The 16,743-nt window shown below is 37.1% G+C and overlaps 1 protein-coding gene across 1 annotated transcript in view; it reads left to right on the top strand.

Annotated features, from left to right (window-relative positions):
- The first annotated feature begins 512 nt into the window (after nt 1–512).
- Nucleotides 513–16,743, top strand: part of UBXN7 (UBX domain protein 7) — a 29,958-nt gene continuing 13,727 nt past the window's right edge. The window contains exons 1-5 of the mRNA XM_015824228.1: nt 513–608; nt 4,636–4,783; nt 5,776–5,843; nt 9,453–9,518; nt 13,544–13,656. Of these exons, the coding sequence (XP_015679714.1) occupies nt 536–608; nt 4,636–4,783; nt 5,776–5,843; nt 9,453–9,518; nt 13,544–13,656 (468 nt within the window). The 5' untranslated portion in view covers nt 513–535. The remainder of the gene's footprint in view (nt 609–4,635; nt 4,784–5,775; nt 5,844–9,452; nt 9,519–13,543; nt 13,657–16,743) is intronic.

Here is a 16,743-nt window from a genome sequence, read left to right as displayed (position 1 = left end):
TCCGTTTGTTTCAAATACAGTTATGGTTTTCCTGTGTTGCTCAGGATAGGCGGCCCTGATAATATTCTCCCTTTTTAAAGTTCTGTTTTCCACATTAGTAGAATTCCATGTAGCTTCGCTTGAGTAAGTTCTCGTATTTGCGCTCAAGAGTTCTTCACGTCTCGCTATCAAACCGAATGACGCAGTTGGAAGGACCCAGACGCCAACTTAGGTTTAGGGTTATTACATTTGTAGCGACTGCCCCATAATATAAGGCAGAATTCCCTTTGGGATAAAGGGAAGAACTTCGCAAAATTTTTGAGAGCTGGCTTGAGAGAAGTCAAGCGCTAGAAAAAGAAATCCTCCGACCACTAGAGGACAGCAGTTGAGGTCTCCGACACCATTTCGAGAAGGGCTTTTCCTTCTTCACGTCACGCTCTTCCTTACGCTAGATATTAAAATTGAAAGCGCGCAAGAGAATTGGGGCGCGGTAAAGCCGCGCCTGCGCAGTAGGACGAGCAGGTGGCGAGTGTTGTTCGGCGATCGAGGCGGCAAGATGGCGGCGCCCGGGGGCTCTGCTGCCGCCTCAGTGTTGAAAGGGTTAATTCAGCAATTTACCGCCATCACGGGTGAGGCGTGCGAAAACATGGAATAGATTTCAGCGGCTTCAGTCCGGTGCAGCTAAATGGGGGAAGGGGCAGGTGGCGCGGGCTCGGAAACAGTCTCTTCAAGGGAGTTTTGCGGGAGATAAAGGGGAAAGGGGCCCCGGTAGGCCGACGCAGGGATGGGGGAGAAGAAGCTAAGGTGGCCCCGAAAAAGAAATAATGACGGAGCGAACCGAAAAAGAAGTTCGCGGAGGTAATGCTTAGACGGAATTATAGGGAAATTCTTTTGTGGAGGTGAGAAGAGAAATAAGATGTGCTCTCCTTCGTTTCAGGGACCGCAGTGGGACATTTTCCAGGAAGAACTAGATTTGTGGTTTGGTTACTGTGTTTACGAGAGACGAGTAAATAAGCTTGTAGTTCCGTCCCTCGAAATACCAACCTATTTCGGTCCCAAACTGCGTGAGACGAAAAAGGATCGTCATCCGACTTACCTTGTCTGTATAATATAAATTTGAAGTCGGGAAAAATAGTTATCAGCAGAGGTAATAAGTCGAGCCAAATTCCCTTTTAAAGGGCTGGTTGGTGTGAACGCTCTAACCATGGGCGTTAGTATTGTAAAAGTAAAATATTCCCGAGGTATTTTTGCGTTTTTATATATGAAGGTCCCAAAGCATGAGTATGCTTAGAAGACAGCGGTTGGAGTGGGGAGAAACAGCTGGGATGAAGGAAGATCCATAATATCTAGTATTCTGTTTGGAACAGTAACCAATCCATGCCAAATGTCTAATCTATTCTAGAATTAAAAGCAGAATATGACTGATTATCCTTTCTTCTTTGCTTTTTAATCCAAAGGTGGTGCCTCTGAAAAAAGAGGCTTCATCCAGTAAGGATTACAAGCCCTTCATGGGCAAAATGCCTAAGATACCTAATATTTTTAAAGCCTATTCGGTTTATTAAAAATGCAGCATGATGCTTGCCAGAAACATATTTTCTTGATTGAATTCTTGATTGTAAGTGATGTTGAAATGCTTCAGTCAGGAGATTTCAGAAAGGAGCTTGGTTTAGGATTGGAGAGCATTCAGAATTTCTAGATACAGTCCCATAATAGAAAATATTATTTGGTGAAATGCTGGTGAACTAGTAGTCGGTGTTGACCTGGGGAAAATAGGAGGAAGAAAGAGTATTGTGTGTGTCTGCTGCCTTGAGTTATTTATAAAATGAATTTTGCCCCATTTTACAACCTATCTTGCCACAATTGGTAAGTGAGTGACTGCAGTTAAGTTAGTAACACAGTTAAGTGAATCTGGATTCTCCATGAAGTTTGTTTATCAGAAGGTTGTAAAAGTTGATCACATGACCTCAGGACACTGCAACCGTCATAAATATTAGTCAGCTGCCAAGCCTCTGACTTTTGATCACATGACATGCAACTGTTGTAAGTGTGAAAAACTGTCATAACTCACTTTTTTCAGTGCTGTGTAACTTTGAACAGTCACTAAATGAACTGTTGTAAGTCGACTACCTGTATATGGACAGTTTTATTGGTACTGTAAAATATATTCCCAGAAAAAATGTTTTGTTTTCGAAGCTTTTATTTATTTTACTTCTGTTGCATTCAACTCAGTTCTTTCTCAGATCTTATTTCCCCTCATATAAGAGGCAGAAGCTAAATGTAGAGCAACTAAATGAGAGATGGCATTGTTTTGTTTTACAGTCTATTGCACAATATTAAATCAAACATACAAATCTTTTTAATTGGACTGTGCTCTTGAATCCTTAAAATGAAGCAGCTATACCTCAGAGAACTGATATTCCCTTGAAAAAAGGGATATGAAACTTTTTAGACAGCCATGATAATATTGAACAGTCCATTCAAAATGTATTATCTTAGCTTCTTTCACTGGCTGAATTTATCTTTTTGAGAGTTTTTGATATAACAATTTGAACTTCAACTCCTATGGATTTCATTATTACCAAGATTTTTAAAAAGTTCATAGTGTATTCTGCCAAATCATTTCAAATATCTTGTAAATGCATATTTCTTCAATACACTATAGGTAGACCTTGACTTACAACCATTCGTTTAGAGACCATTTGAAGTTCAGGGCACTGAAAAAAGTGATTTATGACCAGTTTTCAAACTTAAGACTGTTGCAGTAGCTTCATGGTCATGTGATCAAAATTTGAGCCCTTGGCAACTGGCATGTATTTATGACAGTTGCATTGTCCAGGGGTCATGTGATCACAATTTGTAAACTTCCCATCTGGCTTCCAACAAGTGGGAAAAGCCAGATTCAATTAGAAGTAGCAAGTGATTGGGTAGTTCTCATTTGCTAAAAATAAAGGAATAGTATGTTTTGTAGTATGTACTCAATCCAGAAATTCAATTCAATTATCTGGTTAATTACTGTTTACCTGTCGCCCCTGTTTGAAGCCCTCTGGGAAAGAAGAGTTCAACACTTCATTATGCAGTCTAATCTTAGATTAATGTAGTTAAATGTAATAGACGTTTATCATGCATGAATTTTCAAAATCAACACGAAAGACTCTGTTACATCTATTTCAGGTGGTGTCTGTAATCCCAAGGATTATAGTTAAGTTTGAGGTAGTCTGTTTCTATGTATCACTATTATCCTGTTATTTCTGAAAAGTTTAACTGCAGTAGTTTGTGGAAAAGGAAATATTAAGTTAAATACTTAATATCTCAGATATAATTTAATATAGATGTAGAGGTCCTTCTCTTCTAGAAATATAAATAAATTTTTATTGTGGATACCAATTTGTTCAGGCTACTATTTGACGATTTAGAACTACAGTATATATAGGTAGTCCTCGACATGACCACAATTGAGCCCAAGTTTCTGTTGTTAAGTGAGACGTTTAAGTGAGTTTGCCTCATTTCAGTGCCGTTGTAACTTTGAATGGTCACTAAATGAACTATTGTAAGTCAAGGACTACTTGTACAGAATCTTCTCTTCCAATAATTTCTAATTGTTCTGTTGATATTTTATTGAGAAAGAAAGAAAGCCGAATGTTTGTCCATATCATGTTACTGACTGTCTGGAAGAACAACATGAAGTTTTCCCGATGTTTTAGACTACAGTTCCCATCAGTAAAGTCAGCATGGTTCATGGCAAGTGATTATGAGAGGTGTAGTTCACCAGCTGAAGACTACCATATAGTTTAGCCTTCTTTTTGGTAGTTTTAACTGTTTTAATACATTTCCCCCCCAAACTATTGTCTATAGTTATTACTGTGCTTAATTATACTGAGTCCTCTTTTTTCCATTCTTTAAGAATATGGCATGGTGCTTCAAAGCTGTCAAACTTTGAAGCAGATGGAAACTACTCAAACTTCTTGTGTGTTTCTGGTTGCTTCAGAGTTCAAATAATATGACACATGCATACACTTCATAGTCCTCCATGGGTCTACAGATTTCAGTAAAAGGTCTGTAACTACTCCTGCAGTCATGTTGGGAGTGCGGAATTGCTTCCAGGATTAGATTGTTCTCCTTGCATTAAATTTCATAGGAATACTCCATTGAGTTGTCTGTAATTAACAAAGGATGTGTGAGAGGAGATAGTAACAGAATATACTAGAATCTGACAAAGGAAATTATATTGAAATGGTTTATATTATTGGTAAAATCTATACACACACAGACACCTCGTCATGCAGAAAAGGAAAGATAATATGATTGAGAAGGCCCATGTTCTAGAGTGGCCTCAGACACAGAAACTAATAAGACATCTTAGGTGAGTCACTGTCTCAGCCCTAGTTGAAAAACTTCCCAGAAAAAGATAGACAAACCACCTCAGTATTATTGCCAAGAAAATTGTAGGACCTCTCTATAAATCATTAGGAATCATGATTGATACAAAGACAACAAAACATAATAAAGTATTTACAGGACTGGATTGTGTTGATTTTTTTAAAATATAAAAAAATAGTCTATTGTATAAAAATACAGTATATTTACTTTATTGAATTAATACATTTTTCTCTTTTAAAGCTTTTGTTGAAACTTAATTTGGTTTTCATTGTGTCATAGGTGCCAGTGAAAGTGCAGGCAAACATATGCTTGAAGCATGCAACAATAATCTGGAAATGGCTGTCACTATGTTCCTTGATGGTGGAGGCATTGTTGAAGAACCCAGCACTAGTTCTGCAAGTGTATCAAACCTGCGACCACATACAGAGTACGTAGTGTTGTAAAGAGGATAATTAAATTATCGTTGAAATTTGTACGTATATTTCAGATATTTTTGCTTTTAAGTTCTTAGTTTTTCTTATGCAGATGCTTCTATTGTTGCTCTGGGTATCTATTTAATCATCAAAACATTTAAAGCACAGCTCCTTTGTGAGACTTGTATTATTACTACCAATTATCAAAATTAACAGAGAACAATATAATTATTCTAGCATAATGATCCAGGCAACACCTTTCTAATTTATCTGGATTCTTTTGAATTTCCCAAAACTAAGGAAGAAAATAAAACTCTAGCATAAATTCTGCCATTCTCCACCTGACTGATTTATGTGACTGGGTGGGATATGTGTGCATGAATCTGAGGTAGTTGATACTTTACTGCAGACAGGAGTGATGCCTTGAAGGAAGCAGCATTATGTCCCCTTCTAAAATGACCATTTCTTAATCCAGTCATATGATAGAGCAGGCATGTCAAACTGCCGGGCCACGGGCCGGATGCGTCACAACGAAACTGCGCCCACCGCATTGCCGGCAATGGGGTAAAAGTCGCGATATGTCGTGCGACATCACCTGACGTCGCGCGTTTGACATGCCTGTGATAAGAGTTACTGGCTGAACTCCAGTGTTTCCCTCTCTTGAGAAAGTTTTTGGGAAAGTGCTAAAGCTTCAGTTTTACAGAGTCTTATAGGAAAGGTTGATTCTTCCTTAGGGGTTTTTCAGATTTATTAAAATGAAAGTGTGCAAACGTGTCAGGAATTTTGATTTGTTCCTGACATAAAATGGTAAAGACTAGGTCCAGACATTTGAGCACTTTTTCCTTTTGTGTAATCACAAGGGCAATTTCCATGCATATTTTTTTTTGTTCCTCGTAATAGTTTGAACACCAATGCATAGTTTCAATGTAGGTATGAAGAACAGATTTTCCTCTTGCCCAAGTAATACTGACATTTTCAAGCTATTATTTGCTTTTTGTCTTTGTAGAGATGAAGTGAGGGCACCTATTCCTCAAAAGCAAGAAATTCTGGTAGAACCCGAACCCTTATTTGGTGGTAAGTTTCTGTTTGCTCTTCAAAGAATGAACAAAAATTCTTCATTGTCCTTACAATGGAGATGATGAGATCTTATAGTACTGAAAAATATGCATAACAGGCAACTTTCCTTAATACTTACTAAAATAGTTTGACTTTTTTTATTAGTTCATTACTGTTACTACTTTTATTTTGTAAATAAGAAACTGAAGTAGAGGAGTGTTAATATCACTACAGTAGTAATTCCGAATAACATTCTGTTTAAGAAGAGATATATTTCTGTTTAGTTATGTACAGTAGATTTTTCTCTGGATTTGTAAATGATAATGTATACGTCCTCAAAATATGGTAACTCAGCCTGGAAAACTTGGGAGTCTTCATGTTTATTATCATAAGTGAGTCTTGGACTTATTTTTAAAAATTATTTCTGATCGTGCTACAGGATTCAATTCATAAGGGGAGATTATGACCCGACAAAGCTGTAGGTTATACGTTCATGCAGTCAGGCACAAAAAAGCATGTCATAATAGAATGGATTTTATAATTGTATCTGTTTTAAACATGTATTTCCTGATATGTATAATCTATGACATATGCTGTACTCTGTTAGTAGAGAAAACATGGGGATAAAAAGTTTTTTCTGTGCTAGCATGTTTCCATCAGAGTGAGTACGAAAGAGCTACATATCTTTGGGTTATTCTTTTCAGGAGTGCATGATAATAGCAAGTTGGATAGAATGATTATACATTCTTCTTTTTCAAAAGTATCACAAATACATTATGCCTCATTCACTCATGCTCACCATTGGTTGTCACTTATACATATTTCCTCCATCATCACCTCGGTTAACTACATATACAGGTTTTGTTTATTTGTTTTAGGACCCTGTCTTTTGTAGCAAACAATTAGGCCATAACAGAATCTTCATGCAGTCACTTACTTGCCACATGATGAGCCTCATGCCTGTTTGTTAGTTGGCCATAGAGACCAAATAGGGATTTTGCCAATGTACAGTCTCCATGGTGCCTGGATTCGCAGTTACTCTATCAGAAGATATGATTGCTAATGATAACTTCCTATGTCCTATAACAGCCCAACTGATTTCCCCATTTTTGAAGCCATTACAGTTGAGCTACAAATAAAGTCACCCAGTGTCTAATAATTAACTTTCAGTAACATCTGCAACAACCAACATACTAACGAAGCCCACAGGCCAGCAGTATAGTGTTGCTATTGCAAGCAATCTTTCTTCAGTCCCCAGTTAAAACTACCTCTCATCTTTCCAACATTGATTCCAGCCTATAGGGCTTCCCACAATGAGCACATCTCACAGCAGCAGAGCTGTCCTAGACCTGTTCTTGCATAACAGCTAGGAGCCTTTCTACTGCCAATCTTGTCTCCCAGCTATAGATAGCTTTCTTCAGAATCCATAGCTCTCTCCATAGGTGTTTTAGTTGGCACAGTGATGACTCTTGTAACAGCCTCTCCATTACCAGGCCCCATAATACTCCAGGCTGGTCAGCAGTGAACCCAAGGCCTTTTATAAAGCCTCTCTAGCCTCCTCCAGTTCTGGAATTCTTGATATGGCATAATGTTCTTACTTTGTCACAATCCATGTGCAGCCATACAGCAGTCCATATTTTATCTTCTGGACCCCCAAAGTTGAAGAATTGTCAGAATTTCCACCTCTGGCTCCCCAGTCATAGTTTATAAGCTATAAGAACATTATTGTGGCTGCTATTCTATCCTGGGGATGATTTTGAAATTCCAAGCATAGCCACATCCTTTATTTTCTCTAGGAACAGTAATTTCACAACAAAATGCGTAGTGCTTCACTGTGCAGGACAGACTTAACTTTTGGATGCAGTCATCCATGCATCATGTTGCTTCAAATCTAGAAGATCTGTCAAATGGTTATGGGAATGACAAAACACTGAACATACAGCTTAGTGCAGCAGCTCCAATGTAGAATCGGCTTCAGGCATTCTTTTGGCTAAATTCAGAAGCCAACTCCAGCTAACCAAATCTTCTATTCAAACATCAGGCCATCAGCATCTAAATGTATCATTCTCTATTATGACTTGTTTCTTCATACTGTTGAATACTGTATACTCCATATACTGTGCCTATCCCAAGGGGGACTGAATACTTTCTGAATGCACTGTACCTATCTATTCTAATCATCTTCACAAGTTGCCTTTCTGCAACTTACATTAATACTGGTGAGAATGATGGGAATCATATTGCTACACATATTGTTTATCCATCAGACTTGAATCTAAAAAATGACTGCAAAAACTAGTCTGTAAGAGACTAGTTAAGAATACAGTTCTTTTATCTTGCTGATTGGCCAAAATGTCTGTTTTATATCCACTTTTGTCTGTGAAGTGTGATGTGGTCTCACTATGGATTTCTGTAAAAGCAGTAGTATATTAATTGATTATTTTCTTCCTTATTATTCCAGAGGTTTCCATTTTTATAGTAGCTACTATTTAGATATTTCCTTCGTACTACCCTTTTCTAATCAGTTACTGCCCTAGGTCAGTGGTGGTGAACCTATGGCATGCGTGCCAGAGGCAGCACTCAGAGCCCTCTCTGTGGGCACGCACGCCATGCCCCGGAGATGGCAACCATCCCTCTTCAACCAGCCACCCGCTAACTCGCCGAGGTCCCACGTGGCCAGATGCATCCCAGCACCCATGCGCTCGCTGGCCTCTGTGTGCAGGGGCCAATGGTGTCAGGCAGCTGCCGCCCTGGCCCCTGCCTCGCCTTGCCCTGTGACAATGGCACCCCCGCCCTGCCTCACCTCACCCCGCAGGACGAGCCTCCTGCCCACTGTCCCACCTGCCAGAGACCCCCTGGATCTCCCCCAACCCTGCCCGGCCCCCATAGGCGTCCCTCCCCATGAGCAACATCAAGGTGATCACGCCCCCCTTGGCCACACCCACCCAATCTGCCATGACCACCACAGCCACGCCCACCCAGTGGCCCATGCCTTCCTGGCACCCGGCGATAAATAAATGGGTTTTGGGTTGCAGTTTGGGCACTCGGTCTCTAAAAGGTTCGCCATCACTGCCCTAGGTTATTCCATAAGTGAAGTTTTTGGTTTTTTGTGCTAGAATACACCTTTTGCACTTTCTCATTTTGAACCACATTAAACAAATATTAAACAAGTGTAAAGATTCACTTTAGGCTCTTCATTAACCCATTGTTTTCACCAGTCTGATTAGTTGATATTATAAAGAAACTTGGCTACCTTCCTGTTCATTGCTAACTCCTGATTGCCCACAAATAAATGGCTCACCATTGTATTGTATTATGCTGATGGGTATTGTATGGTATTATGCTGATGGCTGCTCCAGCCTTTCTGATTTTAAATCTGGGGAGAGCAAATTTAATTTATTTTGTGTACATAAACTGCTGTAAATATTTTATGTTCAAATATACATCAAGATAGATATACAGGCACTAGAAACATAAGAACTAATGAATTCATGTATGAAACTAATTAGTGTGATGCATTATTGCTGTCCTGGAATTTGTATACATCCTTCACTATAGATATGTACCACAAATCCACAATGTGGTTGATTTTATTATTAATCTTTATTAAATTCTATTCCTATTAAGCACCAAAAAGACGCAGACCAGCTCGTTCAATATTTGATGGCTTTCGGGATTTCCAGACAGAAACTAGTAGGTATCTGTGGATAATTATATTCATATAACTTTTTGTTTCTTTTATGGTTTAGGCCCCTTGAAACTGCAAACAATTTCAGTAAGGAAAATAAAATGTTAAAAAGCCATTGCTATATTCACACAGTAAATGCTGTATATTTCCATACGTGCAAGACATTGTTTTCCAAGGAAGTTATAAATTTTGAAGTAACAATAATCTCTTTGTCAGTATAAGAAAATGTAGATGCAGTCAGAAAAAAAACAGTTATATGTACCATTTGATTTCAGGAATTAAAAGCTAGACAGGCAAGTAAAAAAGGCCGCAGTGGCAAGCTAATTTGATATTACAGTCAGAAAACGATGAAATCACCGGATATTGAGCTCTTTCTCGTTATCTTAGTTTTTATTATGACTAGGATTTAATCCACCAAGTAAGTCAAAATTTATAATCCAATAAGCTCCTAACAAATAGGAGAGGTAAACAATAAAAATAGTAAGTAGTAAAAAAGAGCAGAAGGGCAAAAAGAAAAAAAAGAGAAAAAAAGAAAAAAGAGAAAAAAAATATACCAAAATTTGTAATCCAAAGTATTCTGTTCGGAGGAGTTTCTTGTTATTCACTCTTTCAAAACAGCTTGTAAAGTTTCCAGGTCAAGCTGTATTTGTAATCCAGGGAAGTCCGATGACTTCAAACACAATTTTTATTTATAATTGTAATCCATCCTGTAGGACAGGGCAATCCAAAAAGAGTCTTTCTTTCCCAGCCACAATATTCAGGACTTCAGATTCCAAGGACACCAAGATGTTTAAAATATAAGCAATGTCTGGGCATACAGCCAAGTTTTATTCCAATCAGAGCAAACTGCATGTAGTTCTCAGTTTTGCCACTAGATGTCATTAATGTCCATTCCCACCATACTTTGAAAAAGTTTAAATTAAAAACCCGATTGTTTCCAAATAAAAAACAAACAAAAAGGATCTAACAAGCACTAAACCTCTGGAGAAAATAGAAAAATTTGGAGAAGTAGCAGAGTTGATAATAAACAGAGAAAAGACCAAAGTGCTAACAAAGAATTTAACAGAAAAACAAAAAAATCAACTAACAAAAAAAAAACAAATCTTCAAATAATTAAAAAAGTCAAGTACTTGGGAATTTATCTAACAGCAAGATGTATAACAGTAAAAGAAGATAACTATGTAAGACTGCTAAAACAAATAAAATTGGATTTCGAAAAGTGGAAAAACTTCCAACTTTCAATGTTGGGGACAATAGCAACAGTGAAAATGAATATCTTACCAAAAATACTCTTTTTATTTCAAACAATCCCTGTAAGGCTGGGAAAAGCCTTTTTTTGATGAACTGAATACAATAATATTGAAATTTATCTGGCAAGGAAAAAAAGCTAGAATCAAAGTGAAAATGCTACAAGAAGCAAAAGACAGTAGAGAATTTGGACTGCCGGACTGGAGGTTATATCACCAAGCAACCATTCTAACATGGCTTAAAGAATGGATAATGCTTAGAGATAAAAGACTATTGTACCTAGACGGGCATGACCTGCAAATCGGTTGGCATGCCTTTCTGTGGTATGGAAAAAATAAAATACATAGATACTTTCAAAACCATTTTATAAGGCAGTGATGGCGAACCTTTTAGAGACTGAGTGCCCAAACTGCAACCCAAAACCCACTTATGCATCGTCAGGTGCCGGGTGGGTGTGGCCCATTGGGTGGGCGTGGCTGCAGTGGTAATAGCAGACTGGGTGGGACTAAAAAGTTTAATCAATCAATTCCAACTTTGCAAAATCTTTTTTTCCCCACAGAAGTTGAAATTGACTGATTGATTGAACCTTTTTTTTTTTGTACACGGCAGCAGAGGCCTAAAGTGAAAACCCAGCTGAAGGCCTAGGACTGGGGCGACGGCACGTGTGCCCACAGAGAGGGCTCTGAGTGCCGCCTCTGGCACCCGTGCCATAGGTTCGCCACCACTGTTATAAGGAATGCACTTTTTTCAGAATGGGAAAGAATAAAAGAAAAAATTTATATTAAGATACCTGAATGGCTTTCAACAATGGAAGCTTTTGCTTACCCAAATTTAATTAACTATGATAAAGTTGTGATTTATAAAAATATTTTGGACAATGAAGAAAAATTGAAAGACAAGAGTTACAAGAACAAGGTATTGATTTAGCATGGTGGCCATATCTGCAAATTCAAACGAGATATGAAAAAGATGTTAAACCAATGGGATTTTATAAAGAACAGACAGACTTTGATCAGATATTGCTAAAAACAGATGAAAAGTTGATTAAGAAACTCTACAGATTTCTGTTAAAGATGGAGGAAGAACAAGTAAAAGAAACAATGATAATATGGGCAAAGAATTTTGGATATAATATAGAATTAAAAGATTGGCAAAAGTTATGGGAAAGAAATATTAAATTAACTAAAGCAGCATCATATAAAGAAAACTTATATAAAATGTTTTACAGATGGCATATGACACCAGTGAGATTAGCAAAAATGTTTAAAAATACTTCAAACAACTGTTGGAAATGCAACAGAGACCAGGTACTTATTATCATATCTGATGGACATGCCCCAAAGCAAAAAGATTTTGGGTTAAAATACATTTATGGTTGGAGAAAATGACTAAAAAACAAATAGACTTTAAACCAGAATTATTTTTGTTAGGAATAATAGGAGCTAATTATAAGAAGGATTGCAGATATCTAATACTACACATATTAACGGCAGCAAGAATTGTATTTGCCCAACATTGGAAAAATGAAAATTTACCAATTGAAGAAGTACTAATTAAAAAAATCCTAGAGTGTGCAGAAATGGATAGATTGACTTTAAAGATTAAAGAGAACAATGGCTAGAAAAACGAGTCAGAGAGAAAGGAATGTGATATGTAATTTTGAATATATATTAGCAAGAGGAAGGCTATTGAGTGATGAATTAACATATTGTTTATGATAATTAACTATATATATTATTGTTAGTTAAATACATGTACCCAGACATTATCCTGTTTGCTAAATATTGAAAATGTTATCTGGAAAAAACCCAACCCTAACCCTAACCTAAATTCCAACCCTAATTCTGACCCAACCTTATCCCTGACCCTATAAAAACTAATAAAATCTATATATATATAAAAAAAGAACAGGCACTAAGTACCCAAAGCCATAGAATCAGTAATATACCAAACCAGACAGGACCCAAGGTGCAGATGATGGAGAAAGCTATACAGGAACATCTGCACAGTGAATGGACAACCGTCCCAAGTGCATTCCGGATCTTATATATAGATAAAGGAGCATGTAAAGAAGGGCAAGAATTAGATGAAAGGAGTAAAAACTAGATTCTAATAGAGATTTTCTGTTCACACCTCACTTTTTAGAAACCAAGATTTTAATTACTATATAGCTATTTTTAAAAAGAGCTGGTTGATTATTAACCCATTGCTTTGTTGTTAAAGGAAGGGAACAAAAAAAAAATCTGCCAGGAGGCCAAAAACAATAATTTTGTAATATTTAAATATTTGGTGAATATTTAAATTACAAGTTTAGGAGTGTAATATCTATTACTGAACATAATGATGATGATGATTTTTTCCCAGATAGTTATAGATAGATAGATAGATAGATAGATAGATAGATAGATAGATAGATAGATAGATAGAGATAGATAGATAGATAGATAGATAGATAGATAGATAGATAGATAGATAGATAGATAGATAGATAGATAGCCCAAACAAGTGAACATACCTAATATTCCCGTCTTCTATTTTCCCTACAACAATTCTCTGAGGTAGGTTGGGCCGAGGAAGAGTGACTGGACTAGAGCCAGATTGTCGCCCAGTCAGCTTTCATGCCAAAAATGTATAAACATGTAATGGCTATTACCAAAAGATACTTAGTATAAAACTGATTTAGGCTAATCACAATAGTACAGTCACATTGCACTTGGTGAAGTAACTGAATCTGCTCTTGTGAATATTTTGTCTTCTTTGTTTTTGTTTTGGGGCTCTATAGTTCGGCAGGAGCAAGAATTAAGAAATGGAGGAGCCATAGATAAGAAGCTCACTACCCTTGCAGATCTCTTCAGGCCGCCAATTGATTTGATGCATAAAGGAAGCTTTGAAACAGTAGGTCATTTTGATGCATTGAATTTTGGATTGGCTTTGGTATAGCTGTGCATGTGCATGTGTAAATTATGTCATGGTAATGTGTATAAACAAATCCAGCAATCTGTATTTTTATTACTGCAATAGAGGAAGTTGCTTGTAATTAATAACTTCATTTGAGGAGGTAGCTTTTGACTATATCCATTAGTCTCATACTGTGTTCTCTCATTAAGAAGTATTCAAGTAGAAGTTAGTAATTAAGAAATAGATTTGAATAATATCAATTAAATGATCATTTTCTAATGGCAACATATATACATAAAATAAGGATTGGTCTTTTTCTATCTTTAGGTTTAGAAATCTGTCATCAATCATTTCCTTTAATACATTTGTAGGAAGAATTATAATTCAATACTATATTATTGTATTCTACTATATTGTTGTATATTATACTAATATAATTTGAATTATAATTATAATTCAAAAACATACCACGTGTTCTTTACATTGAAAATTAAGCTCTCTGGTATGACATGGTTGAGAAAGATTTTTATTGGAGAAAAAAATGACCAAACTAAACAGTAGTGGATTAGAATAGCTGTTGATCTGTATAATAGTATAAAACAGAATCTTGAATTTTTGATTGTTCATTGTTTACTGTTTGGTTAATAAACTTGGAACTGCAGTTTTGGACTTTGTAAATGGAAGAAAATCAATAGTTTCCTAAATTACTAATCTTTAAATCATTCCTTACGCTTCCTGGTGTTAATATATACTAAATGAACCTATTGAAAAAATTAAAACTCTTGGAATTGAATTTACCAAAAAAGTCAGGACAGAAATAAATGATCTCCTACTGCCACCCCCTTGCAACAGTTTTCTTGTTGCTTCAAGGGGGGAATGGAAATAAGTTTATTCAAAAGTAATACATTTTGTGCAGCATTTATATGTGAAAATAATATCAGGCCTTTTTATCTTTTATTTGCATTTGAAGTCACTTTCAGAGTTATTTTTCCTATCAAGACTTGACTGATTGCCCTACACGCAGTGTACTATTTGCCTGTAAGCATACAGTGAGGGAAAAAATTATTTGTGTATTTGCCTACTGACAAAGAAATAATCAGTCTATAATTGTAATGGTAGGTTAATTTTAACAGTGAGAGACAGAATAATAAAAAAATCCAGAAAAACGCATTTCAAAAAAGTTATACATTGATTTGTATTTTAATGAGTGCAATAAGTATTTGATCCCCTATCCATGAGCAAAATTTCTGGCTCCCCACTGTTTTTTATACAGGTAACAAGCTGAGATTAGGAGCACTCTCTTAAAGGGATGGTCCTAATCTCAGCTTGTTACCTGTACAAAAGACACCTGTCCATAGAAGCAATGAATCAATCAGATTCCAAACTCTCCACCATGACCAAGACCAAAGAGCTACACAAGGCTGGATTGGGCTACAAGACCATCATCAAGCAGCTTGGTGTGAAGATGACAACAGTTGGTGTGATTATTCGCAAATGGATGAAACACAAAATAACTGCCAATCTCCCTCGGTCTGGGGCTCCATGCAAGATCTCACCTCGTAGAGTTTCAATAATCATGACAACGGTGAGGAATCAGCCCAGAACTACACTGGAGGGTCTTGTCAATGATCTCAAGGCAGCTGGGACGATAGTCACCAAGAAAACAATTGATAATAGACTATGCCATGAAGTACTGAAATCCTGCAGCGCTCGCAAGGTCCCCCTGCTCAAGAAAGCACATGTACAGGCCCATCTGAAGTTTGCCAATTAATATCTGAATGATTCAAATGAAAGTGTTGTGGTCAGCCGAGACCAAAATTGAGCTCTTTGGCATCAACTCAACTCACCGTGTTTGGAGGAGGAGGAATGCTGCCTATGATCCCAAGAACACCATCCCCACCATCAAACATGGAGGTGGAAACATTATGCTTTGGGGATGTTTTTCTGCAAAGGGGACAGGATAACTTCACCGCATCAAAGAGATGATGGACAAGGCCATGTACTGTCAAATCTTGGGTGAGAACCTCCTTCCCTCAGCCAGGGCATTGAAAATGGGTCGTGGATGGGTATTCCAGCATGACAATGACCCAAAACACATGGCCAAGGCAACAAAGGAGTGGCTTAAGAAGAAGCACATTAAGGTCCTGGAGTGGCCTAGCCAGTCTCCAGACCTTAATTCCATAGAAACTCTGTGGAGGGAGCTGAAGATTCGAGCTGCCAAACGTGAACCATTGTTCATACTTACGACCTTTGCAGCATCCCCATGGTCATGTAATCAAAATTCAGATGCTTGGCAACTGACACATACTTATGACCGTTGCTGTGTCTGAAGGTCACGTGATCATCTTTTGTAACTTTCTGACAAGCAGAGTCAATGGGGAAGCCAAATTCATTTAACAACCATGTTAGTAATTTAAGAACTGCAGTGATTCACTTAACAAATGTCTCACTTAACAACATAAATTTTGGGCTCAATTGTGGTCATAAATCAATGACTACCTGTAATTTACCATTAACCAAGTTAGATATAGGAACTTATCAAAATATACCTTTTTCTCCCCATACACCCATACATGCATACTCATCGCTCTGTTCCCTTCTATATTAAGGAACATTGTGGAAAATGCAGAAAAAAAGTAGAAAGTAGTAAACAAAATAACAGGAGTTAAGTGAAAAGGGAAGGAATCACTATATCTGCTCCTAATATTTATTCTTGCCAGCTGTCCTAGCTTCCACATCTGTACGTGCATTCCTTTTTTAGTCTTTCCTTTCAAATCATTTGCTCTTCCTTCATTATTGAAAAATAATGTTACTGCATACACGAAGTTGTATTTTTACAGACATTCACTTCTGTAACAAAACTTATCACAAAGGTAAACCATTATGATGGGTTTTTATATATGTTAGCGTGCTTGAACAGTTTTGAGAAGCCATAAATTGTGGCTTAAGACTAAAGGTTTTATGCTTTATAGTCTGGTTTAAATATATATCAGCAGTCACTACACTAGTGTTCAACTTACAGTTAAGCTTTCAAGAATTTTTTTCTGGGACGGGGTCAGATTTTAAGCTTGGTCAATATATATA

The sequence above is a fragment of the Protobothrops mucrosquamatus genome, unplaced genomic scaffold, assembly GCF_001527695.2.
Source record: "Protobothrops mucrosquamatus isolate PMUCROS unplaced genomic scaffold, P.Mucros_1.0 scaffold2170, whole genome shotgun sequence".
In the NCBI taxonomy this organism is placed as follows: Eukaryota; Metazoa; Chordata; class Lepidosauria; order Squamata; family Viperidae; genus Protobothrops; species Protobothrops mucrosquamatus.
Note: the sequence above shows the minus strand (reverse complement) of the source record. Positions and strands in the feature narration are given on the sequence as shown.